This window comes from Alligator mississippiensis, chromosome 15 (assembly GCF_030867095.1).
Source record: "Alligator mississippiensis isolate rAllMis1 chromosome 15, rAllMis1, whole genome shotgun sequence".
In the NCBI taxonomy this organism is placed as follows: Eukaryota; Metazoa; Chordata; order Crocodylia; family Alligatoridae; genus Alligator; species Alligator mississippiensis.
Window position 1 is genome coordinate 8,674,867 of NC_081838.1, and position 23,556 is coordinate 8,698,422.

Genomic DNA, 23,556 nt, shown 5'->3' on the forward strand with positions numbered 1-23,556 from the left:
CATGAACTGAACCCAAAGTTGGGAACACCTTGTGTGTGTTTGCTGGGGGGGGGCAGCATAATTAGACTGCAGAAAAAGCTTGCTGGCTTTGTTTGCTTCCCATCCCATCCTCCATCACAGCTTCAGCAGGAGGAGAGAGGCACAGAAGAAGCAAGCAGTTCGTAACGCACACTAATTGATTTTAACATTCCAGAAAACAATAAGGAGCGAAAGGGGTGATTTGTACAAAAACACAGGGAAGCCACTAGCCGGTGTTTGCAACAGGGTTTCCATTAGGTACTTTACTGTGTGTCTGTCTGGCGGACTCCAGAAGAATCGTTCGGGCTCTGGGCTGAATGGCCTTGAAACCACGCGCGATGCCAGGAAGCAACACATAGGAAAGTGCATTTATTCTACTGAGGGAAGAGATTTAGCGTAGAAACAGTTCAGCAAGCCCTGCCATCCTGGCTTTGAAGTTAACGCTTGTCTGCTGGAAATCGCTTCCGAACTCGAGGTCTATAAAATTCCTGTGGTATCTTTTGTAAATAAAAAGGGTTGGGTTAGCCAGGCCCTCGCTTGGGTTGTTAATTTTCCAGCTCCTTAGATTCCCCCGGTTGTTGTGATTGGCTCCTGCTCCTTTTCACTTCCTGTCCTAATGTGCTACGTCGTATTGGTGCATGACCATAGGCAGATGCATGTCAGCAGTGGGTGAAAGGGATCCACATCAACTGTTCCTTGAGTGTAAGGCAGCACTTGGTGTTACCTGTGACAAGCCCACAGTCTCAGTATACTGGGTCTCAATCCCACAGCCCTGTCTAAATGCACCGTGAGGGGTCTTCTTCTAACCACGCTGTTTTCTTCTTTCCTTGTCAAGCAGAAAGCCCTAAGGAGAGCTCTGAGCCCACAGGCTCCCCCGCCCCCGTCATCCAACACAGCTCCGTGACCGCCTCCCCCAACGGGCTCAACGTCCGCTCAGCCGCCGAAGCTGTCGCCACTTCAGTCCTCACTCAGATGGCAAGCCAAAGGACAGAACTGAGCGTGCCCATACAGTCGCACGTCATTATGGCTCCACAGTCCCAGTCTGCTGGCAGATGATGTCACCGACCACGTGACCTAGAACTAACCCATAAGAACTTGCAGCCGGAGAGACTGATCATAACCAAGTCCCTGATTACCGGGGGCGGATGTGGATTTTTTTTAAAAGTGAGTTAAGGGCAGCTACGGAGCTTCTTATACTGCATATCCTATACAGAGCCTGGCCCCAATCCATATCATGTGACCACCGGTCCCTGCAGGTCAGCTTCTGATTTGAGGCCTCTCTTGAACGTTTAGTGGTGATCGATCAACTTGCAGTCATCAGAACACAAAGAGCCTCCCTCCCACAGCAGCTGGCAAGGTTCACGTGCACGTGCCGGTTCCATTAACACTAAACCTCCTGTGGTTGGTGGTTACTGTTGGCGTATTCACCCCCTTGTTTTTTTTACATTCACCCTCTAGCAAAGGCATGTAGCTCTGGGGAGGCCGTGACATTTCGTGGTGCTGTCATTTTATTTCTAACAGCATGTTGCTTCCAGTAATCTCTGTTCTCCTGTCACCGCTGTGACTGACCCGACATGTCAGACCCTCGGACGTGGAGCCCTGTCTGAGCTTTTGATTCGGGCTGTAGCCATTAGAAATGCTGAGGGCAGCCCCAGATCTCCGAGATGCCAAAGCTCTGTGTGTTTCAAGCCACTTCCAGTTGCACACGGGTGACCGTTATTCATGGCTGCCATTTGGGGACGAGGGGGTTAAGTGCATGTTCGCAGCCACTTCTGCAGCAGTGGGACCTGCAAACCTTTCACGTGCTTCTCTCTCTTAATGGGATGCTGTAGCTGCTAGCAGTGCAGGTACCTTCATTCCAAGCGGCAAAGGGCCTGTGATAAATCTTCCTTACAACGGGAAGGCAGGCTGCCAGGGTGAAGCCACTCTGTGCTATGTATGATAAGATGAGCCGGAGCAAATGCAAGCCGCGGAATTACCCTGCTACAGAGTCCCCTGCATATCTCAGCAAGTTGTGAATTTAAACAAACAAACCCCATGCATTTCAGAGGATCATCTTGCTTATGTTTAACCTAATGATCTTACCAAGCGGTGGCCTTAAATCATCGTTAGTTGCCTGTTACAAGGGGAGGGAGGGTGGAACAATATTCGCTCTTGCCTGGCCTTTTTACCTCTTTTTCTTAATGGCTGTCTTCTGCTCTTGGTAATGGGGCATCCATTGCTTTTCATCCCGAGCAAATGAAGGATTCATAAAGCTTTCAGTTTCACGGGGTAGGTTAAAAACCAGCCTTGACATTTGAAAGGCACTTGGAATTGTGTCTGCTTATTGCCAAAGCGCGTATGCTTGTTTCCTCAGGCTGTCAGGGACCCTTTGCTACCCGAACAATAGTTGGAGGTTGTATTTCGGGAGAAAGGAAGAGGTGCCGCGTGAGGTTGTGCTACAGCGACAAACCCGTCGGTCCATAAAACTGTCAGCGCTTCATCTTTTTTTTCCCCTTGAAGGATTCTTCTCCTTCATTTAGTCTTTTCTGCATGTCTTCAGGTTGCACTTGCCACTTTTGACCCAAGTTTGTTTGTCAAAGTCGATAGTTTGGCTTACTTAGACTTGGAATATCTTCCAGGGACAGCAAAATCCAAACCAAAAAGGGAGGGTGGCATTTGAACCCATAGTGAGAGGATCATTCCGCTTGCTGTTTCTCTAGTGATGGGATCTGTCATCTTTTCTCCTTCAGGTTTCTCTAGATTTCTCTGCCTTACTTTCCCCTGGGTTTTCCTTTTAGATGTCCTAACACAGTGCCCAGCACTCTCATACTCCTGTTATTTTCCCCTCCTGCATTCACAAGGGCGTTCAGGAGACAGCAGCTCGTTCTTCTCTGTTCAGAAACCTGAAGCAGGCATTCTCGATCCAGTCCTTTTTTTTTAAAGCTGTTTATATATAGAATTTGCATATAGACAGATGCCTTTGGCATTGCTATCCCAACAGGGTGTCTGTTTCCTTGGTGACAAAGAGCTGCAGTAACGTGTGGCAGATTCTTTTGAAGGCCATGCAGATGTCAGCCCGATTGGACAAGGTGTAGGGGGATAAGGTCCTTTATCCGGAAAGGGATAAGACAGAAAGAAATAGTGGCAATGTCACATTACAGGTCTAATACAACAGCAGGAAAGCTGTCTGCCTCTTGTTTATGCTTCGCTGTGTGGAGAAGTAGTTCCTACAGGCCCGGTGGCTTCTACAAGAAATCATTTGCAGATCTGGGTTCATAGTTGTGACTTCAGTTGTCACGTCAAAGTTGTTCTGTCTCTGCTTCCAGCCAGGAGACTCATGTTAGCACTCAAAGCCAGCTGGGTCATTGCTGCCTATTGATAGCCCAACACATGGACAGAACAGCCTTCAAAGACCCTCAACTGCAAAGGGTCTCCAGCATCTCGAGGCTGCGCAGTTGTATATACCTGGGGGCCAGGGTGGTACCTGCAGTGGGAACTGGACAAGCGTGCAGAGGCGTGTATCCGTGATGGGTTTGCTTTGGCCTTCAGAAACCACTTTGCTCCTCTTCTACGGAGATCGATACATATCCCCTTCTGTTGTTCTGTGGAAAGCAACTCTGTCCAAACTGCGTCTGCATCACGATCAGGGAATTAGCCTGCTTCCTCTTCCTTGCTCAAGGCAGGGAGTTGAAACAACGTACATCCTGGTATGGAGAGTGAGCAGTCAGAGCCTCATAGCATCTTTTTGCTTGCCAGCCTCAAATGAGCTGTAATGCAACTGCATTTGAGCACCTTGGACTGGCACAGAAGTTGGTGCAAATGTGGTGATGCTGTTTTGGATGAATTGTGCCCTAAAGATTTTGTCCAGGAAATACTTGAAGAGGGTAGAAATGACACAGCAGCCCGCTCTTTGGTCTTATGCCCTATTCTACAAGGCATTTCTCTGCTCTCTGAAGGCAAATAGATTTGACAGGGGTAGGAGGGGCTGGTGTTTTTGCCACACATTTGGTCCCCGGGGTGCTGAGCAAGAGGGGGAAGAGTATAAGGCTGTAGGTACTCCAGGCTTAAGCCGCTGCAGCTGGAAGCACATCCATCATCCCACTCATTAGTTACTAAAACGTGGAACGGATTGGAGAGGTGCGCGAGTCTGTTCCCATGGACATTGGGACATTAGTGTAAAATCTAGCTGCTGCTTTAACTCCGGATTTTAACCCTTTGGGATTAAAAATTAAGTCTGAGATCTTGGCACTTACCAGCAAGTCCTGGATTGCTGCCAAAAAGCCACGGTTGTCAGAGGGGAGCGGTGAGACAAGCAAGGAGCTAAAAGCACGTTGCGTGTCGTTGAAATGCTGGTTTACAAGGAATAGTTCCCGCACTTGCCAACGTAGCTGACGCAGACCTTAAAACCCCATCCCACCCTCCCCCAGGTCGGGCCTGACTCTTTGTGCCTCGCAGTTTTGAGCTTCCCAAGCTGGGAAAAAGAGCTTTCCACCCCCTGGGAAGAGCTTGCAATTCCAGCTTCCAAATGGTGTATAAAGCATTAATCTTTATGGTGCTTCTCAAGCAGCTACTAAACACCCCACCAGGAGCTCGGAAGTGGGGAGAGCTAGAAAGGAACTGGTGGGACACGATTTTAAATGCATGCTGCAGGGTTAGTTGTACTGGTTCTCTTGTTACAGGGGGCGCCTCACATTGCTGGGACTTGGAGATGAGAAATTTTTCCTCCCCTTACCCCATTTGTATTTATCTATTTGGCACATCTTTTGAATGGTCTGTTTCAGCATTTCTCTTTGTTATTTAGTCAGTTCTCTTATGTCCTGGGGTCTTCAGCATGTAAATCAGAGGTGTGTTTGGTGCAAATCAGAGCCCGTGCCCGTCAAGCTCCCAAAGCTGGCAGGAGCACTGGAGCTGGTGCTAGAAGCAACCCTGATGGCTTATAGTGACTATTATCGGGGTCCAAGCTGCCTGTGCTTCCTCAAACGTGCACGTTACAGAACTTGATAAAGTAACATTCGCTATTAAACGTTTTTGTGTTGTTAAAGCAGTAGCTCTCTGCTGCTCTCCAGAAGAGGTGAAAGTGAATTCGGGCCTCCGCAAGATGTTATCCCATCTCCCAGGGAAGTCTGAGCATGCAGCTGGTGAGAACAGAGTCCTTCGTCATGCGGTCACAGTCTGCTCGAGACTTTCCCTGACCTCCTTGGAAATGGGGCATTCATCACTGGCACCAGCATATGACTCAGGCCACGAACACCTTGAAACCAGGAATGACTGGACATGGAGCTGTGCTGGTGAAGACCAAGTGCTTTACCTTCCCTGCAAAGTAAATATCCAAGGTCAACCCTGCATCCACCACTGGCGCTGGCCTCACCTCATTCACTGCGCTAAAACAAAAGTGCCTTGTCTCAGCACCATGGTGTTACCTTGGGATTGCCGAGTGCCTTAGTTGCAGCTTTCTTAGCAGTGAAGACAGGGTCCCAGACTTTTCTGGGGGAAGGAGGTGCAGAAAAGAGTTGGCTCCCTGACTTTGCAGGGCCACTCAGATGTGTGCAGGCCACATAGATCGAAACTTCTTTTAATAAACTAGGAGAGGCTGTTGGAGGCCCAGAACCTTTCCACCTGCTACTTCTGGCTTCGCTGGCAGGACCAGTACTAATAGTCCCAGCACCAGTAAGCCTCCACCCCAGCCATGGCTCCTGAACCAGTTATCAGCATGAAAAAATGATGTTCTCTTCCTCCCCAGGGTCCAGTTCGACTGGGATTTGCCACTGAGTGAAACCATTTGCTAAAAACTGTTCGGCCTCCAGCCCATCTCTGGAAGTCCTTCGCTTCGATCAGAAGCAAGCTGATCTGAGCCTGGCCGGATGGAAACGGGCAAAGCTGGGACACTAGAGGTTTGGGCGGTCTGAATGGCTGAGTCGCCTTGGCATGCCCTGGGCATGGAGTTAATCTCTCTCCCAAACGAGAGAGCGAAGATCTCTTTAAAAGCTAGGAATCCCCTTGTCTACAAGCTTGAGTTCATTTTGCATCCTCCCACTCAACCTCTTGCTGGGAAGCAGCCTGAATGCTGAGCATCACGAGAAGGTTTGCTTCCCTTTGGTTTTTGAACACAAAGCATCTCTAGCCATTGGCACCTTCCTGTCCTACTGCACGGAGCACCCGGTCCCGCGATGAGACAGCAGTCCTCATCTGTTGAAGCTAATCCGAGCTATGGGAGCCTGGCATCATTGTGCCACACAAGTGAACTCCAGCCTCCTCTGCCTCGCTCCCCCATAGCAAATCCGTTCAGGCCCCGATGTAGGACGACAGTGAGCTGCATGCAGAAAACACTTCTTGTATGAGAAAGGAACTGTCTTAAAGGCTTTCCAAGCAAGTGGCTGTGCCGGCCGCTCTTGTGCATGTTCATTAATCGCCTCTGGGGTTGAAGGACTCTAGTCAGAGCTATAACCTAGGGGCTAGCTGGGGCTCCTGAGACTTGCACAGCTATGAAAAGCCAGACAATAGCGTTATGAGCATTTGGGTTGGTTTGGCCTATTCCTTCAGTGCTATTTTAAGGTCTGAATTGGAGGCAGGGCGGGAGAAACGGTTTTCACCAGGGGCTGCTTTAAGTACGGCGGCATTGGTATTTCTGGGTAGCGCTCGGGGAAGTAAAGATCACAAATGTAATTACAGCAAGCCCACTGGTGAGAGGTGGCCTGGGGAAAACACCAGCCCAGAGCCAAGCCAAGTTAAGAGCTCCTGAGAAGCCTTTATGTCCCTAGCAGCATAACGCATTTCGTCGTCAGTGAACTGAGAAATGCAAACCACAGCTTGGTTCTTCCTTTCAAGCCCCCAGCTGCTTTCTCACCACCTGTCTCCCTCTCCTAAAGCAGTTCCATACTAACCTGTTTGGGCAAAGGCTAATAGCTGCAGATGAGGTGCTATCGTTGTATGGTCTGGAGAATTGTTGGTAGCTTGGGGACAGCAGAAGCCACAGTCCCTGCACGTGGTTCTCGTCCCCTCTTCCCAACATCTTTGGACAGCTTTGAGGAGCTGAGGGTGGATCCTGTTCCCCCCACCAGCACCACCCTCCCACCTTGCTGCTGCCAGGCTCTTAAGGAGGAAGCCCAAACTGGGGCTAGCACCAGTTTCAATCCATCCCCTTCCCTCCCCTCTTCTGTGCGAGAATCTCTCCTTCTCGGTAGGATGTGGAGCGTTGTGGATTGTGTGATCTTTAGTCCTTCTGCCTGGCCTGCTTTATAGTCGTTCGGGGGTGACGCTGTTTCTGTGACTGGTTTCACAAGACCGGAGAAACATCACAGCATCGAAGGCTGCGTTTCAGTGCCAGGGTGAGCAGGGACTAAGCAGACCAGTGCGAGGTCTGTCTTATCACCCATCGCTGTTTGCTATCATCTGCGATGGCCGCGAATGTCTAATGAATGAGCTGTGGAGCAGTTACGGCAGGCACTGCCCCTGCGCACCAGCGCCGCGTTCTCAGGAGGAATGAGCGGGTCTTGCCCTCGTGGCTCATAGCAGAAGGAAATGCCTCTGTCCTCTCTCTCTTCTTCCCAGCCCATCCAGTGAAGACAGGCAATCAAAGTTGGGATCGTTTTTGGATGCGACCGTGCGTCCAGAGTAGAACTTCAGTCAAGAAGTCTGCCTCGGCTTCCCTCGTCGCTGCAACTCGACAAAATGTAAAAATCCTGGAGCGCACCAGAAAAAAATCCCCGGGCGTCCAACAGCTGTCTGCTGGGAGAGGAGCAGGCCCCATTTGCCTTTCCCTTGGGCTCCCCATCGCTTCATTTCCCGCTTCACTTTGTTTTTACAGTATACACAGAAAGGAGAGTAACCTTATCCTTTGTAGCGGTCTTTGGGGTCAGGTATTTTTGGTTGTGAAATGACAGGCTCACGGGGGGCCTTCACGGAAGGGATCGTGCTGGGCACTGGCCAGCGCGGATGTGTTAAATGCAAGTGTCTTGGGGTGGGGCTGGGTCGGGGGTGCAGCAAAGTCCTGCAACCAGGCAGGGTGGAGAAGTCCCCCACTCAGCTCAGGTCTGTTGGTTCCTGCGTGAGTTCAGGGTAGTAAATGAGACGCCTCAGATCTCAGCCAGGTCTCATCGTGATTGCAGTGTAGTTCACAAGGACGCCCTTGCCAGCCCCGTGCTGGTGCAGGTCAGGATCGGTCCCCGGCGGAGGGGAGATGGGGCAGAGGAGGGCTGAGCAGGGTGGAGGGTCTTTGGGGTGGCAGAGTGCATCCTGCCAGGAGCAGTTCCTTTCTGGGACCAGTTTCCCTCAAGCGCGCCGTCTGTTTTGGGGGGTGAGGGACCGAGGCAAGGCAGCTGCGTCCCACATCAGGTGCATGAGGCACTACCAAGTCCCCCTGTTTGCCTGGAGGATGCAGCGAGCCATTGCCTTGAGCCAGGGACGCTCCCACTTCCCTTGCCCCCCCCTGCATTAACCACTAACCAACACGGCCCCATGTCATGGGGTCTTTTTGCCCTCTTCTGTGCAGATGGCTCTTGCCCATCCCCTTGCTCTGTGACCTAAACCACTATACAGGGGGTTTCTTTTCCCTTCTGGTATTTTTTTCTCGTCTAACGTGGGCTGATGTCTGCAGTGAATCTCTGCTTCAGGGACGTGCCCCTCAGCTCCGAAGCAGCAAGCTCTTGGGGAGGGGAGGGTTACAGTGAAGGGTCTGGCAGCATTTGCAGGGTCGTGAGCTGTTTTTTCTCCAGTAATCAATGTTTCCACTAGTGAAATGCCTTGCTCTTTGGCTCTGGCTTCCCTCTCCCCGTGGCCTGCAGGTTCCCTAGCAGTGTCTAGATGCCGTCAGGCCTCAGCAGGCTCCGGATGGGACAGGACAGGGTCTCCTTTGCCCAACGCAATTGTTTGTCCTTCAGCCTGGTCATTTATCCGCCTCTCCTGCAGCAGGGTGATAGGGGGTCCCTGCGCTGCCACTGCCCTTGGCAAAGGGATGCAGTTTTGTTGCAAGGGAGTATGTGCTTGCATCCTGGTGGGGTCGAGGACAGGGGCTCCATCACGGTGCCTCTGTTTCCAGCCTATGCTGCGGGCACTTCTGCACTGGAGCAGGCAGTGAAAAGGCAGCAGGACCCATCTCCAGCACCGGCTCCATGTCTTCAGCTGCAGTGCAGAGCCTCAATGCCTTGGCACAGACCGGGCTGGTCCTGCCCGCGGCCCTGGTGCCCCTGCTGGAAGGAGCCTCTGCAGCAGCCCTGTCCATTGCAAGGTGCAGAATTGAGTGGGGGGGCAGAGCCCATTTCCCCTGATCTCTTCTCTTGTGGGGGCAGCGCCAGGGGCGCCAGCATCTGGGGCTGCTCGTAACCCCCCCTTCCTCAGGATGTTGCTTTACACTTTGGGTGCTAGTGCTTAAGGCACAGAAAGGCTCAGCATATCAAACCCTGGGGGATGTCAGGGAGCGATGATGAAGGACTAGAACAACCCCGTCTCCTTTAGATGCCTGGGTGTAATGGGTGGGTAGCATCCATCCCCTTGTCTTACAATCAGAGCCGCGTCTTAGACATTGAGGGTGTGGAAAGGGCCAAAGGCAGGGCTGAGCGTGTGCCTTGCATGGCTTTGCTGTGGCTTTTAAAGGGCAGGGAGGAGAGGATGGGATCGGGAGCTGAGTCTGGCGCCATTTCTTGCAGCCACTGCAGAGTAGAGGGTGGCAGTGCTGGGGAGAGGAGGGTCTTCGCCCCCAAGGCCAGGGCAGGAGAGGGGCGATGCCTCTGCCAGTGGGTAGTTGCATCAAGACACAGCTGTGTGTTGAGAAAGGAATGACTCGGTGCTAATAGGAAACGCGGGTCCAGAGTCAGCTGGGCCCGAACCCCAGGCCCAAGGGATCCCCCAGGCCCTGCTTGTTCGCTCCAGCTCCGAGATACTTGAACCCAAACAGCTCCGATGACTTCACAGAGGAGGAAATCCTCTTTCTGAGCCCCACAGGCTGCAGCAGGGAGTCGGGCTCTCCTTGGAGGAGAAAAGCCCAGCCACCAGGCCCAGGGATTTGGGAGGGAGGAGACCCTGGGTGGAGGAGCGCTGAGCAGGGCCAGAGCCAGGGCTTCGCCTGGGCCTGGCATGCTGGAACCTGCAGCCTCGGAGCGAAGCCGGCAGCAATTGTACGTACCTGTGGCACTAACCCCGTCCGCTTCGAACAGCTCTGTCAGGCCGGGGAGAAGAGCCTTCTCGCCTTCCCTCTTCCCAAGGGCTCGGACAAAAGACCCTGGATCCCTGCCTGCTGTACCAGAGCTGCCCGGGGTGCATGTAGCAGGAGAGGAGGAACCAAAAAAAAAAAAGCAAACAAAAAAACTGAAAAAGAAAGAAAAAAAAAAACAAAAAACCAAACCCAAGGCACCCCGCAGCGCTTCCCCGGGTGTAGTATCTATAAAGCAGCCGCATATCTATGAGTATATATAGACTATATAGCCGTATATCGCCTTTCCTCCAGACGCGCCATCCTTCAGGCAACGGGCGGTCCCCACCGGCGCCCAGGCCGGCCCGCGAGTCCTGGCTCTTTCAGGCCTGGGGTGAGGGGGGACCCGAGCAGACAGACCTCTTCACCGAAGTGCTCCTGTGAGCGGGTCCTCACGAGCTAGCGTGGGGCCGGGTGCCAGGGGGGGCGGGCACAGTGCCCTCGGCTGTATGAGAAACGCCCCCCCTCCCCGACCCCGGGCACTTCCCGCCGTGTCCTTCCAGCCACTGTTCTTACCAAACGTATAATGTGCCTTTTATTTATGCTGCAGATATAACATTAAACTATTAACAAGGAGCCACACGGTGCCGCCTGGGTCTGTTTGTCGCTGCCCGTCCTCCTCCCTTGCTTCCCAGCGCCAGGTGTCCAAGGGTGCAGCATTTGCATTGGGGTGGGGGTCGGTGTCTCCCATCTGGACAGGCCCCAACGGATGTGGCCCAGTCTCCTTCATCTGTTGGGTCTGAGGCCTGGACATGGTGATACCCCCTGGCCAGCAAATGCCAGACGGGACAGGGAAGGTCCCAGTGCCCCAGGAGGGGAGGCAGAGTCACCAACCCGCTCGGGTGGGAATTTTCTTCCCAGGGTTGGCAATGAAACTTGGGTTGCAGGTAGGCGCCAGGTGGGAAGTTGGAGTTCGTGGCTCAGGCAATGGGACGGGAGAGGCCCCAGGCATGGAGGGAGCTGGGCAGTATCAGGGCACTCAGCCTGGCAGAGGCTCCAGCTGCTCCCATCTATTTGTAACTTCCATATTAATATGGGCCTTAAGGCCCACCCAGCTAACGAATAGCCTCTTTGTGGGGCCAAAGGGTGAAAGATGCAACAGCAAAAACAGGATAGGAGTAACGGGGTCAAGGGGTCAAAATGTGAAGTGCTGCAGTGGGGGACACCAAGCAAAGCATGTGGGCTGCACCCACCGGCCCTCAAAGGCATCCAAGGAGCCGGTGCACGCTGCCCGCTGGTGCTCTGCCCGGGTACGTGCATGGACAAGTGAGATAAAAGCAACCCTGCAGCCTCCAGGCACCTTCCCGGCCAGAGCCTCCTTCCTGGGCAAGTACAGGGCCCGCTTGGCCAGGGCCAGGAAGAGGTTGACCAGAAGGTCTGGGGACTTCGTGGAGCCACGGATGGGGTGACCAAAAACTAAAAGGTCGGGGGTGAAATTTTGCCAGAACCTCAGGAGGAGGTTCTGGAGGTCCGGCCGCCCCCTGAAGAAGCTGCTGGCCAGGGCGAGAGCTATGGGGATGTGGGCACTGCCACCCAGCCAGGACGCAGGCACCTCCAGCAGGGTCCCCGGGGCCCTTGGCCAGGCAGGGGCTGGACCGGTCAGCAGCACCCGCTGCTGAGTCCTGGAGCAGAAATGGGAACTGCCAGGTACATGGGGATGGGGATGGGGATGGAGGCTGTGACGGGGCACGAGCTGCCCCTGCCACGACAGGGAACGGCATCCCCAGGGGGTGGGTGACCCATGCCCGCCCGCCCGCCCTTTTCCCCGGGGGGCAGGACAGGACCCAGCTCTCAGGGGTCTCGGCAGCCTCCAGCCCCTAAGAAGTTAACTCCAGCTCTCCCCAGGCCTGGGCGCTTGGGGTGACCGGGCCTGGGGCCGGGAGCATCATCACTGGGTGCTTGGGGTGAAGCGCCTGGGGCCGGCAGCATCATCACTGGGTGCTTGGGGTGGCTCGGGGGATCCCCCAGTACCGTGTACTGCCCCTTCCACCTGTCTCTTGCTGACCAGGAGGCCTGCCACTGGCATCAGCCCTCCTGCCCCTGCTCCCGGGGGTGCAGCCTGTGCTGGGGGCACATGCCTGGGCCCGGGTCCATACGGCACCCGGTGCCAGCCAGCCCAGCCCAGCCCTCTGCTCCCACAACCAGTGCTGAGCCCAGCACGGCCAGCGTCCCCCCATGGCAGGATGAGCCCCACATGCCGCAGAGTCACGGGCTAGACCCCAGCACGGTGCCAGGAGCTGGGCCCGCCGCAGCCTGAGTCCGCTTGCCTCTGCCTGGCTGCCCTTGACCCTGGACGTGGCTGCAGATAGCGCCTGTGGCCACTAGATGGCAGCGACACTCCACCGTGGGGGGGCCCAGAGCAGGTTACAAAGCCCCCCCCCCCCCCCTAATCCTGGGAGGGAAGTGAGGGGACCCCCAGCTCCAGGGGTGCCCACTACACAACCCTGCAGGATCGGGGCCCCGTCTAGCAGTCTGGACAGGCATTGCCGGGGGGCACAGCCCTCCCTGCCCCCCATCCCCAGGCTTGGGGCCACTTTGTGCCCCTCTGTCCCATGCAGAGCCGGCGGGGGGCTGAGCAGGGACTCAGTGCTCCTGGGATGGGAAACTGAGGCTGGGAGGGGCTAGGGATGGAGCTGGAGGCCTCTGCAAGGCCTGGGGCTGGAGGGGGGGCCCAGCCACAGCTCCCACCCTGGGGACCCCGACGTGGGGCTGGGCACAGGGCTGGGGGAGGGGGGCAGGGAGGCAGCTGCGCTCCCAGGTCCCCGTGGCCGCTTGTCACTGTCACCGCTGCTAAATGGGTTTCATTAAAGCCGGGACAAGGCGCTGGGGGAGACAGGTCCTCCCAGCCCCACTCCCCGTGATGGATGCCCAGGCGCCGGGCAGCCACATCCATCCGGCTGCATCTCGGGGAGGGGTGGAGGGGTGGCTACAGGGACCCCTTTCCCCTCTGGCTTCGCTCCGTCACTGGCGTCGCAGGGCCGTCGAGCGGATTTATCCTCGCAATCAGCTGCTGCCACGGCCCCCAGGGCAGCACCGTGTCCTCCTGGGGAGGTCTTGGCTGCGCGCCCAGCACCGGCGCAGCCCCCCCAGCCCCAGCGATGACGCCGCCATCCCCAGGCCCGGCTGCGGCTTGGGCATCTGCGCGCGGGGATATAAGGGCGGCGCTGGCAGCGCGGAGGCAGCCGGAGCCATGGACGCCCGCCTGGCGCTGGTGCTGGCACTGCTGGCGGCCGGCGCTGCCCGCAGCCTCGAGGGTGCCAGGGAGGGGCCCGGTGATGAGCTCCAGGGCTACGCTGACAGGCTGGGCCAGTTGCTGGTAAGGGGGCACCGGGAGGGAGCCATGGGCACGGGGCTGCTAGAAGGGGGCGCTGTGCTGGGCACAGGGGGCAGGAGCACAGGGGCAGGAGCAGCCCCAGGGGTGCTCTGACTCCCAGCCGGGACGCTCAGGTCCACCCCTTGCAGCGGGAAAGTGGCGACGAGGAGCCGGATCTCCTGGGTTCCCTCGGGCCTCAGTTTCCCCACGTGCCCAGGCTGTGGCACAGGGGCAGCACTGTGCTATGACGGTTCCCTCCGCTCCTGCCATCCCCCCCGGCCTGTGGCTTCTTGGCTGTGAGGGCTGTGACCCCAGGGACCCATCAGCAAAGCCCCCCACCACCGTTGACCTTTGACCTGCAGCGGGGAGGTGGCAGCAAGGACCCTGGAGCGGTCTGGGGGGTGGGAGCTGGGGTAAGGGCCCCCCTTGGCCCTAGAGTATCCCCCCCCTTGGCCCTAGGGAGTATCTCCGTCCCTCCTCAGAGCCCAAGGCAGGCTCCTGCCTGCTCCCCTGGGCCCAGACAGGAGCTGGGGGCTCGGGGGGTGCAGAGGTGGTCTCCCGCCCTGCAGTAGCCTCCGCTCCCAGGAGCAGGGGCCATGCCTGAGACTGCAGGGCTCCACGTTGGGAAACTGAGGCACGGAGGGACCTTCCTAACCCTAATCCTAATGGGACTCCCCCAGGGTCAGGGAGGAACCCAGGTGTCCAGGATGCCTGGCGTTGTGTGTTGGGCATCGTAGTGCCCCAGGGTGGGGGGGAACTCTGTGCACCCAGGCATCTGGGCTCAGTCCTCCCCCCGCACCAGCACAGGGGCAGGGGCAGGAGCAGGAGCAGCCCCTTGGGCACCAGCTGCCCCTGAGGGCAGCACGAAACCCAGGACCGGGCCCAGGGAGCTTAGTCCTGGCTCGGAACGGGGCCCTTGAGGTTTGCTGGGGGCAGCTGGAGGCACTTGGGCTGGACCAGGTCTTGGCCTCCTGCCCCCATTAGCACCCATCCCACCCCTGCCTGCCCTCTGGGGCTGGCACTGCCGTGACACCACTGGCTGGGCTTCATCCTGCCCTGCCTACCCCGCCCTGACTTGTGCCCCAGGGGCTTCAGCTGGCTGCATTTGCCTCCCCAGGACAGCGAGGAGCTGGGGCCGCGGGCACCCCCCGAGGAGCCAGCGCTGGGCTCCCTGCTGCGCTCACTGCTGCGTGGCCTGCAGAGACCTGCGCGCAGCCCAGCCTTCCTCTTCCAGCCCCAGAGGTAAGTGTTGCCCTCGTCCAGCATCCCCCAGTCCACCCCCGGCTCCCCCAAACTAAGCAGGATCCAGCCCAGCTGCCAGGCGGGTGGGAAACCGTACCAGGGGGGTCGTATCTATATAACCCTCCCACCCCCAGCACTTTTCAAAGCCCCATGAAACCACCGCTTGACTGGAGCTGGGGCCAGGCTGGATGCAGGGCTCCAGCCCATCCAGGCAGCTGCCTCCAAAAGAGCCTGGGTGGGGACTGCCCGAGCCACTTCAGGGGAGGAATTGAGCCCATGGACAGGGCTGGGGCAGGCGCCGGGCGTATCCCGGTGCCCCCATGCTGGGGCGTGGGAGAGATGACGCTCGGCCTGGAGGTGGGTGAGAGGGAGCGGTGCCCCCTGCATCCCAGTGCTGAGTGCCCCTATGCCCGCAGGTTCGGCCGGGAGACACGGGGCAGCGCAGGGCCGGGGGCAGAGGCCCGGCTCAGTGCACGGGGCTGGGACTTGCCGGCCCCCCAGTTCTGGAGCATGGCCGCGCCCCAGCGCTTCGGCAGGAGGAAGTGACGCCGGCGCCACGGGACCGCAGCAGAGACACCCCCCCACCCAGCGGCCCCCAGGCCAGCGACCGCCGGATCCACCCCCTTGCCCCGGATTCATTACAGCTAATAAAGCCGGATGCCCGAGCTGGGAGTGCCATGCTCTGCTTGCCCTGCGCCTCGGGGCCCACAGCCCAGACCCCTGCCTTTGGGGGGGCACCCGGATTGGGCTCTGCCCCCAGCCCCTCGCCTCCCTCCCCACAAAGGTGCCCCCGGCCTGGGGGTGGTTTGGTTCTAGCTCCAGGGTGGTCGATGGCTCTGAGGTCCAAATCCACTCCCAGGCTGGGACCCCCAGGTCCCCTGGGCAGGCAGGAGCCACGGGTCAGTCCAAGGGAGGCGGCCGAGGGTCACCCACATCACTGTGCCCCTGTGGCTGGAGGTGGGGGGCGCCCCCCAGAGATTTCCAGCACAAAAGCCAGTTCCTTATTTGGGCCTATATACTTAGTACAGTGGGCATCGAGGGGGAGCCGTCAGTTGGCAGCCTGGCACGGCCAGGCCGCGTTTTGGGCTGGGCAGGACCAAACTCAGGTTCTTCAGGACAGTCTCCCGGTGGCATTGACAAGAAGTTTGGGCATCGATTAGCTTTGAAAAAGGAACAGGGAACTGAGAATAAGGACACAGGGATACGGAGCCAGTTTTAGCCTCCTGGGGTGACCCCATCCTGGAGCTAACCCCCTTGTCAATCCAGGGACACCCCGACTCCAGGGGCACCTGCTGCTGAGGGTGGTCCCAACAATAGCAAAAGCAACACAAAACGGAAGTGGCCTCCTTTTCTGGGTTTGGAGCTTCCTGGTCCCCAGCTATCTCTGCCTCGGCGTGGCAGGGACTGGATCCAGCCACGCCGAAGACCGGAGCCGTGGTGCGTCTGTGTAGGGCCGAGCACCGGGCACGGCACTGGGGATGTTGGGAGGGGGGCCACGGGTCTAACGTTGGGACAGGGATGGGTCTGGAGCAGCAGGGTGGGATGCGGGGTTCACTGAGACCTGGGGGCAGCGAGGGTCGTAGGGATCCCCAGAGCCCACCATGATGCCAGCCGTGTGCCCGGTGCCCAGGGGGAGGCAATGGCGATGGCCGAGCAGCTGCTGCGGCTCCTGCAGGAGCTGGACGACGACCAGTTCCAGCACTTCAAGTTCCTCCTGGAGCACTCGGCCAGGTCCCAGGCGATCCCACACGGGGACCTGGCCTGAGTCTCGCGCCTCAGTTCCGTGGAGCTGATGCTGCAGCACTACGCCCAACACGCCATGAGCCTGGCCCGGAAATTACTGGAGCGGATCCCGCGGCTGGACCTGGTCCAGCAATTTCGGCCCCTACAGGACTGAGCTGTGCCAACGGCCCCGAGCCAGCCCCGGCCCTGACCCCAGGTGGGTACCAGGGGCAGGGAGAGCTGGGCAGCCACCCACCTTCGCTGCAGCCCATCACTCTGGAGTCTGCCCCTGCAGCCCAAGACCCTGACCTGCTTTTTGGACAGAGCTGGGATGACATGTTGCTGTCCTCAGCTGGAAACGGCCTGACGGGGGCAATGGGGAGTGCTGGGAGCCTCAGGAGCCGGGATCCAATGCTGGTGAAGACGGGTGGGATGGGGGGGTGAAGGCTGCCTCCACCCTAACCCCCCCAGATCTGAGCTTGGCACTACTGACGTGTTTTTTATTCTCAATAACCGCCGGGTTTTGTACCTTCAAAGCTTCTCTCTGCACCCAGGCTGGGGATACCATGCTCTGCGTGCAGCCCTGTGTCACAGGGGGGCACCCGGGGTTGGGCTCTGCTCGGGCAGAGAAAAATTACAGCATGAGGGGTAGAGCCCCTGACCCTTCCCCGACCCCCCCAGCCCCTCTCCTGCCCCCCCACAAAGGAAAGCAGCTATGCAGCCCTGTTCCCTCCAGGCCACTTCATTTCCTGGCTGCTGACTCAGTTGCCCTGGCCCAGACCCCCTGCAGCAGGGTCCGTGGGTGCCCGCCGGCCGGTCTGATGCTGCCAGGGGACAAGCCCAGCCTGGGGGGTGGTTTGGTTCTTGCTCCTGGACGGTCGGCAGCTCCAAGGTCCAAATCTGGTCCTGAGGCAGTTCCCAGGCTGGGCCCCCCAGGGCCCTGGGCAGGCAGGAGCCACGGGCCAGTCCAAAGGGGGGCAAGGGTCACCGGCACCGCTGTGCCCCTGTGGCTAGAAGTGGGGGGCAGCCCCCAGTGATTTCCAGCCATAATTTCAGCCCAAATCCATTCCTTATTTCAGTCCATATGCTTAGTACAATGACTTTGGGGGTGTCAACTGGCAGCCTGGCGAGGCCACGCTGCACTTTGGACTGGGCAAGACCGGTTAGCAATTTCTGGGAAAGTCCCCTGGTGGTAAAGAGTCATGGTGTGGGGTGGCCCAGGAAAGATTTCCATCTGTAATCTCAGCCCAAAACCAGTTTTTCATTCGGGCCCATATCCCTAGTGCAGTGGCTGGGGCAGGGGCTGTCAGCCAGCAGCCTGGCATGGCCAAGTCATGCTTTGGACCAGGCAGGGGTCTTTGGAACAGTCCCCGGTGGCATCGACATGAAGTTTGGGGATGGCCCAAGAAGTATTTTGCCCCATAATCCCATCCTAAACTGATCTTTGTTTTGGGCTCTCTGCTTGATGCAGGATATTTTTGTCATCTCCATTGCTAAATGCACATAGCTGGTGAAAGTCTCCCTGTTCAGGTGTCATTCATTAATTAAACTTTTGTTGGGTGCAGATGAGCTTTGAAAAAGGAACCAGGAACCGGGGTGAAGGAAGCGAGGAACCCCTCGCCAAACCAAGGACCCGCCCCCCCGGCTCCAAGGCACCTCCCACCCCTGGGTGACCCCCGCTGCAGACCCTTGTGCTGAGGATGCCCCAGAGCCCCCGTTCTGGGGCCCGACGACAACAGCAAGAGAGAAATAAAAATGAAATCAGCTTTTTTCCCCTGTGGTTTTGAAAATTCCTTTTTTCTCTGACTACTGAACTCGCTGCTCTAGAGCCAGGCCTGCCCATGCTTCAGTTGGAGACTCGTGCTGCGGTGCGTCTGTGCAGCGCCAAGCACCAGGCTCAGTGCTGGGAATGCGTGGAGGGGAAGGCGGGCACGGGTCTAGTGTTGGGATGGGGAGCAGGCTGCAGCAGCAGGGAGGGAAATGGGGGCATCTAGCCCCAGGGACACAGAGGCCTGGGGTCCCCAGAGTCCCCGTGAGCCCAGCTGTGTGCCTGGTGCCTAGGGGTAGGCGATGGCAGTGGCCCAGCAGCTGCTGCAGCTCCTGTAGGAGCTGGACAACGACCAATTCCAGCACTTCAAGTTCCACCTGGGGCACTTGGTCGAGTCCCGGGCGATCCCGCACGGGCACCTGGCCATTGCTTCGTGCCTCAAGACTGCAAACCTGATGCTGCAGCATTACCCCCCAGTGCCCCAGACCCAGCTGGCCCTGCGCATGCTGGAGCTGATCCCCCGGCAGGACCTGGTGCAGCTCTTCCAGGCCCAACACAACAGAGCTGTGTCCGGCGAGGCCAGCCACCAGCCCCCAGCCCCTGGTGAGTACCAAGGCAGGGAGAGCTGGGCTGCTGCAGGGCTGGCCTGGCCCAGCTTGGGGGTGGAGGCAGCTCCCAGGGACCCCGGCCCCAGGAGGGAATAGCAGGGGCAGGGGCCATGGGGGAGCCAGCACCCGCCCGGCTGACTCCACCGTCCACAGCCTGGCTCCGTATCTGCGGCTGGAGCAGATGGAAGAGGAACATGGAGGCAACCTGGCCGCTGCTGCGTGACTGGAAGTGGCAGGATAATCAAGCAACTACAACCCTCACCTTCACTGCAGCCTGTCGCTCCAGAGTACGGCCCTGCTGTCCAACACCCTGGCCTGCCTCTTGGAGCCGGGCCAGGAGCTGGCACTTGGCTCTGGGAGGGAATATCTCAGTTCTCTACTCTAGACATGCTGACGTGGCGGACAGAGGAGCACTAGATGCCTCAGGAGCCAGGATCTGATGCCCATGAAACTGGGGTGGGATGGGGGGGGTGAAGCCCCCCCCGCAAGTCTGGGCTTGGCCCCACTTACGCGTACAGGTTTTTTATTCTCAATAAATGCTGGGTTTTGCATCCGCAAAGGATGGGGGCATCTCTCTGCACCTGAGCTGGGAGCACCGTGCTGCTTGCCTTGCACCATGGGGGCTGCAGCTCGGACCCCTGCCTGCTGGGGAGCACCTGGGGTTGGGCTCTGCTCAGGGGGTGGTAGAGCTTCTGCCTCCCCACCTGGCCCCCAGTCCCCCTCCTTCCCTCCCCAACAAAGGAAGGCAGCCCCACAGCCCTGTTCCCACCAGGCCGCTTTTTATTTCCTGGCTACTGACATGACTGCTCCAGAGACTGCCCTAGCCCAGCCCCCCAGCAGGAGGGTCCTTGAGTGCCCACCGGCCAGTCTGATGCTGCCGAGGGGGGAAAGCCCGGTCTGGTGCCCCCGGTCTGGGGGATGGTTTGGTTCTCACTCCCAGACGATCGGCGACTCCAAGGTCCAAATCCGCTCCCAAGGCAGCTCCCAGGCAGGCAGCCCCAGGCCCCGAGCAGGCAGGAACCACGGGCCAGTCCAAGGAGGGTGTCCAAGGGGCACTGGCACCACTGTGCCCCTGTGGCTGGAAATGGGGGGCAGCTCCCAGCGAGTCCTGGCCATGAGCTGGGGTCTCCCGGTCCTGCCCCAGGCCCCTCTGCTGTCCTGGGTGGCAGCTGCTTTGCTGGTGTCCATGGGCAGGTGGAGGGTGGGGTTGGGTGGCACTGGGCCTGGCCCCCCTTACTTGCCCCCGGCCATGATCTTGAGGTACTGTAGGGCGTTGCGGGCAGCGTCAGCACGGGCAGCGTCGCGGGAAGGGGCCGTGCCGTGGCACACGGTGGTTGGCTGCGTGGACAGCTCTACCAGGCACTGGTACAGGCCGCTCAGGCTCTGCTCGGCTGTGGGGAGAAGCAGGGGTCAGGGTCAGGGGCATTGAGAAGGGCAGAGATCTAGAGCGGCTGGGACCACACTGGGCTGGGGAGGGCCCTGCTCTACGGGGGATGGGACTTAGGAGAAGGGACCCAGGAGCTAGTGCTAGGGGCAGGGATGGAGACACAGCCCAGAGGGGGTTGGTGGGAGGGAAGAAAGGGTCCTGGGGTTGGGGCTGGGAGGGTGCAGGGGGGAAACCTCACCAATGTCCAGGTAGCTGATGGCAAAGCTCTGCTCCTCGGACAGCTCCTGCAGCAGCCCGCAGTACCCGGGGCTGAGAGCGCCCAGCGGCTGGCTGCGCAGGTGCAGGATCTTCTCGCCCACTGAGTTGCGCAGGGAGTCCCAGGTGCAGCCGGGTAGGCGGCCACGTAGCCCGTCCAGCTTGGGCACTGGCGCCTGGCACAGGTAGAAAGAGGGGAGTGTGAGCTGCATGCCCATCCCCACCCACTACCCCATGCACCCCAGCCCTGCACTCACGATGGAGAACTGGTCGTCCTCGGCTTCGGCCTCACTGCCCTCGCGCTGCTCCATGGGCACATTGTGGATCCGCACCAGCATCTTGGCGGCTGCGTTCCTCTTGGCCAGCTTCTTGGAGGTGCCGCTCCCTGCAAGGTTGAGGAAGGTGGGGTATAATGTCGCTGCTGCGCACCTGGCAATGCAGGGTTAACTCTGGTACAGCGCGCAGAGAAGGCCGGAGTGAGGGGCATCGGCAGGGCTGGGGGGCAGGGAGCTGTGGGGAGGGAGGAGCAAGGGGCTGTGGGTGGTGAATGAGGGGCACTGGCAGAGGCAGGAGGCTGCAGTTTGGGAGTGAAGAGTAAGGGGCATTGGCAGGGGGGTGTCAGGGGCTGCAGGTCAGGAGGGAAGGGCACCAGCAGGGCCGGTGGGGGCAGAGGGCAGCGGGTCAGGAGTGAGGGTCACCGCCAGGGCTGGGGGGGCTGTGGGTCGGAAGTGAGGGGCAGCAGGAGGGCATGGGGTCAGTGCCCACAGGCCCCTGGTGAGCTCTGTTAACACCAGGGGCTGCGTGTCACTGGTCTGAGGCCAAGCCGGCCCCCGCCCCCCTGCCTGGGGTTACCGATCTCCATGAAGCGCTCGACGCGGCAGGTCATGGTGAACTCCTTGCGGTGCGCCGGCCCCGACTCCTGCGTCACCGTGTACTCGGGCAGGCGCCAGCCCTTCTGCACCACCAGCTCCTGGGGGCAGGGATGTGGGTGGGGTAAGTGGGCCCCTCCCTGGGACTCCCCCAGCCCCACCGGCCTCCAAGCAGAGCAGGTAGGGCAAACTGAAGCACAAAGACCTCCTGTCCTCCAGCTCCACCTGAGAGACCATACTCCATCCAGGTAGGAGACATTGCCTAGGCCAGGCTGGAACAAGGAGCCCAAGGGGATGAGGAACCCCAGCAGCCTCCCCCCCAGCCTACCTGCAAGGCACCCACAGGGTTACACTCGGACTGCTGGGGTGACACGGGTGCCTTCATCTCCAGCGGGGAGCTTCTGAGCGAGACAAGGGCAGGCGCTGAAGGGGCCCAACCTGCCCGGGCAGGCCCTTCACCCCGATCCCGGCAAGGGGCTGCTGCAGGGGTGGGGGATGAGCCCCTATGACAGACCCAAGGAAGCCCAAGTAGTAGTGGGGGGGAGACCCGGCCCCGTGGAGCTGGGGGGGGGCAGGTTTAGTCCCTGCAACGCCCTTACTCCACCCCTGAGAGTGCGGAGGGGCTCAGTGCCAACCCCAGGGCAGCCCTTACCTGGGCGAGGCAGCGGGCAGGGCGGGCGCGGGGGGGGCCACGGCAGGGTCCAGCGGGGGGAGGGGCTCTAGGGAGAAAGCAGAGCTTCGAAAATAAAAGGTACAATCATTAAAGCAGGCGGCGACCCCTGCCCCCCCACAGCTTGCCCTCACCTGGCGCGATGGCACCAGGACCCCACCCCGACCCACCCTGGTGCTAGGAGTACGGGCTGAGGCAAAGCCCGCTGGCACCCGGGACTCTGCCCAGCTCCTCCACCCCCACGTCCCAGCACCGCAGCTGGGGAAAGCGAGGCACGGGGCAGAGAAAGGACCCACCCGAGCTGCCCCCTGGGGGCAGAGACCCAGGTGTCCTGGACGGTCGGCTTCTTGCCCCTCCCCAAGACCCCCTGATCTTCCTCCCCCCCTCCCCCCCGGCTGGGTGGAAGGTGCTGGGAGGGGGGGGTCAGAGCAGCCCCCGCCCCCCCGCAGACCCCTCACCTGGGCTCCTCCGGCACCGCCGGCTCCAGCATGTTCCCCCCTTTCAGGAGCTTGAGGGCCACCTCCGCCGCCTTGTGCTTGGCTGCCTTCTTGCTGGGGCCCTGACCTGCGGGGGGCACAGAGCTGGAGCGGGGCCGGCACCGGGACACCGGGGTCCCAGCCGGACCCCGCCAGGCGGGGTGGGGGGGGCACTGACCGGTGCAGCCAATGTCGCCCACGGTGACGCGGAAGGTGAAGTTGGGCTGGTGCGCCTGCCCCTCCGCCTTCAGCAGGTCGTACACGGGCGTCTTGCCTATGCGCGTCCCATACTCCTGCAGGAGGCTGATGGGCGTCTTCCCCGGGTTGGAGGCCAGCATCTGCTCTAGGCTGCGGGGCGCGGAGGGGTCGGCCGGGGGCAAGATCCTCCCCCACCCCAGCAGCCCCAGGGGAGGCCCGATCCTGCCCCAGCAGAGCAAGGGGGCTGCCCCACTGTGCTCCCCGCCCCCCACCAAGAGTTAAGCCCCGCCCCCATGTTCTGACCCCGCCCCCTTGGAAAGCCTTGCCTTCATCGTGGATGCAGTCACGCCCCCCAGAGAAGCCCCGCCCCTCCAGAGAAGCTCCGCCCCCCGGAAGAAGCCCCGGCAACCTCATCCCGGGAGCAGCCCAGGCCCCGCCCCCGATGACGCCCCGCCCACGTGAGGCCCCGCCTCGGAGGAAGCCCCGCCCCCGAGGCTAGGCCCCGCCCCCGTACCTGGGGCAGGCGCCGCTGGCGGTGGCGCGGGGCTCCTCCTCCTCCTCGCCCTCGCTCATTCCCCCCGCCGGCCCCGCCCGCGCCGCCGTGCCTGCCCCGCACCCCGCCGGCCCCGCCGCCGCCCCCGCCAGCGCGCGCCGCCGCCGCAATGGCTGCGGGGGCCCTGGCGGGGGCGAGCGCGGGGCAGGCTGGGACAGCGAGGCCTCCTCGCGCCGGGTGGACTCGCCTGCCCGGCATGCCCCGCGCCCGAGCCCGCCGCCGCGCGGCATGCTGGGACGGGGAGGGCCGCGCGACCATTGGCTGGGGGGGAGGGGGGAGCTCTACAGGGGCTTCTTTGCGCGGCCGCGGGGC

At 59.9% G+C, this 23,556-nt stretch overlaps 3 protein-coding genes across 7 annotated transcripts in view; 2 read left to right on the forward strand and 1 right to left on the reverse strand.

The window, feature by feature from the left end:
• The window catches only part of LOC102560267 (cyclic AMP-dependent transcription factor ATF-7), an 87,318-nt gene extending 76,559 nt beyond the window's left edge, over positions 1-10,759 (forward strand). For all 3 annotated transcript variants that reach the window (XM_014609633.3, XM_006273357.4, XM_019484427.2), the window contains one exon: positions 857-10,759. In XM_014609633.3, coding sequence (XP_014465119.1) covers positions 857-1,074 — 218 coding nt within the window. In that variant the 3' untranslated portion in view covers positions 1,075-10,759. The remainder of the gene's footprint in view (positions 1-856) is intronic.
• Positions 10,760-13,373: 2,614 nt separating this feature from the next.
• Positions 13,374-15,284, forward strand: NPFF (neuropeptide FF-amide peptide precursor). The gene is made up of 3 exons (XM_014609497.2): positions 13,374-13,499; positions 14,614-14,738; positions 15,155-15,284. The coding sequence occupies exons 1-3, from the start codon at positions 13,374-13,376 to the stop codon at positions 15,282-15,284; spliced, it is 381 nt and encodes a 126-aa protein (XP_014464983.2).
• Positions 15,285-19,598: 4,314 nt separating this feature from the next.
• TARBP2 (TARBP2 subunit of RISC loading complex) lies at positions 19,599-23,358 on the reverse strand. 3 transcript variants are annotated; one of them, XM_019484429.2, is made up of 9 exons: positions 23,206-23,358; positions 22,672-22,841; positions 22,476-22,581; positions 22,000-22,083; positions 21,676-21,850; positions 21,331-21,448; positions 20,736-20,863; positions 20,462-20,654; positions 19,599-20,227 (listed from the first exon to the last, which is right to left on the reverse strand). In XM_019484429.2, the coding sequence occupies exons 1-9, from the start codon at positions 23,262-23,264 to the stop codon at positions 20,070-20,072; spliced, it is 1,191 nt and encodes a 396-aa protein (XP_019339974.1). In that variant the 5' UTR covers positions 23,265-23,358; the 3' UTR covers positions 19,599-20,069. The 3 variants fall into 3 exon arrangements, with proteins under 3 accessions (XP_019339974.1, XP_019339976.1, XP_019339975.1); XM_019484431.2 differs by having other exon boundaries at positions 21,676-21,745; positions 23,206-23,356; XM_019484430.2 differs by having other exon boundaries at positions 21,676-21,748; positions 23,206-23,356.
• Positions 23,359-23,556: the final 198 nt, after the last annotated feature.

What these genes read in the sequence shown, in the direction of transcription:
- NPFF (XM_014609497.2), top strand. Translation starts at nt 13,374, where the DNA reads ATGGACGCCCGCCTGGCGCTGGTGCTGGCACTGCTGGCGGCCGGCGCT. An exon ending in ACAGGCTGGGCCAGTTGCTG is followed by an intron (nt 13,500 to 14,613) that starts GTAAGGGGGCAC and finishes TTGCCTCCCCAG; the next exon opens with GACAGCGAGGAGCTGGGGCC. An exon ending in TTCCTCTTCCAGCCCCAGAG is followed by an intron (nt 14,739 to 15,154) that starts GTAAGTGTTGCC and finishes CTATGCCCGCAG; the next exon opens with GTTCGGCCGGGAGACACGGG.
- TARBP2 (XM_019484429.2), bottom strand. Translation starts at nt 23,264, where the DNA reads ATGAGCGAGGGCGAGGAGGAGGAGGAGCCCCGCGCCACCGCCAGCGGC. An exon ending in CTGCCCGCTGCCTCGCCCAG is followed by an intron (nt 21,851 to 21,999) that starts GTAAGGGCTGCC and finishes GGTCTGTCATAG; the next exon opens with GGGCTCATCCCCCACCCCTG. An exon ending in ACCCTGTGGGTGCCTTGCAG is followed by an intron (nt 21,449 to 21,675) that starts GTAGGCTGGGGG and finishes CCCTGCCCCCAG; the next exon opens with GAGCTGGTGGTGCAGAAGGG.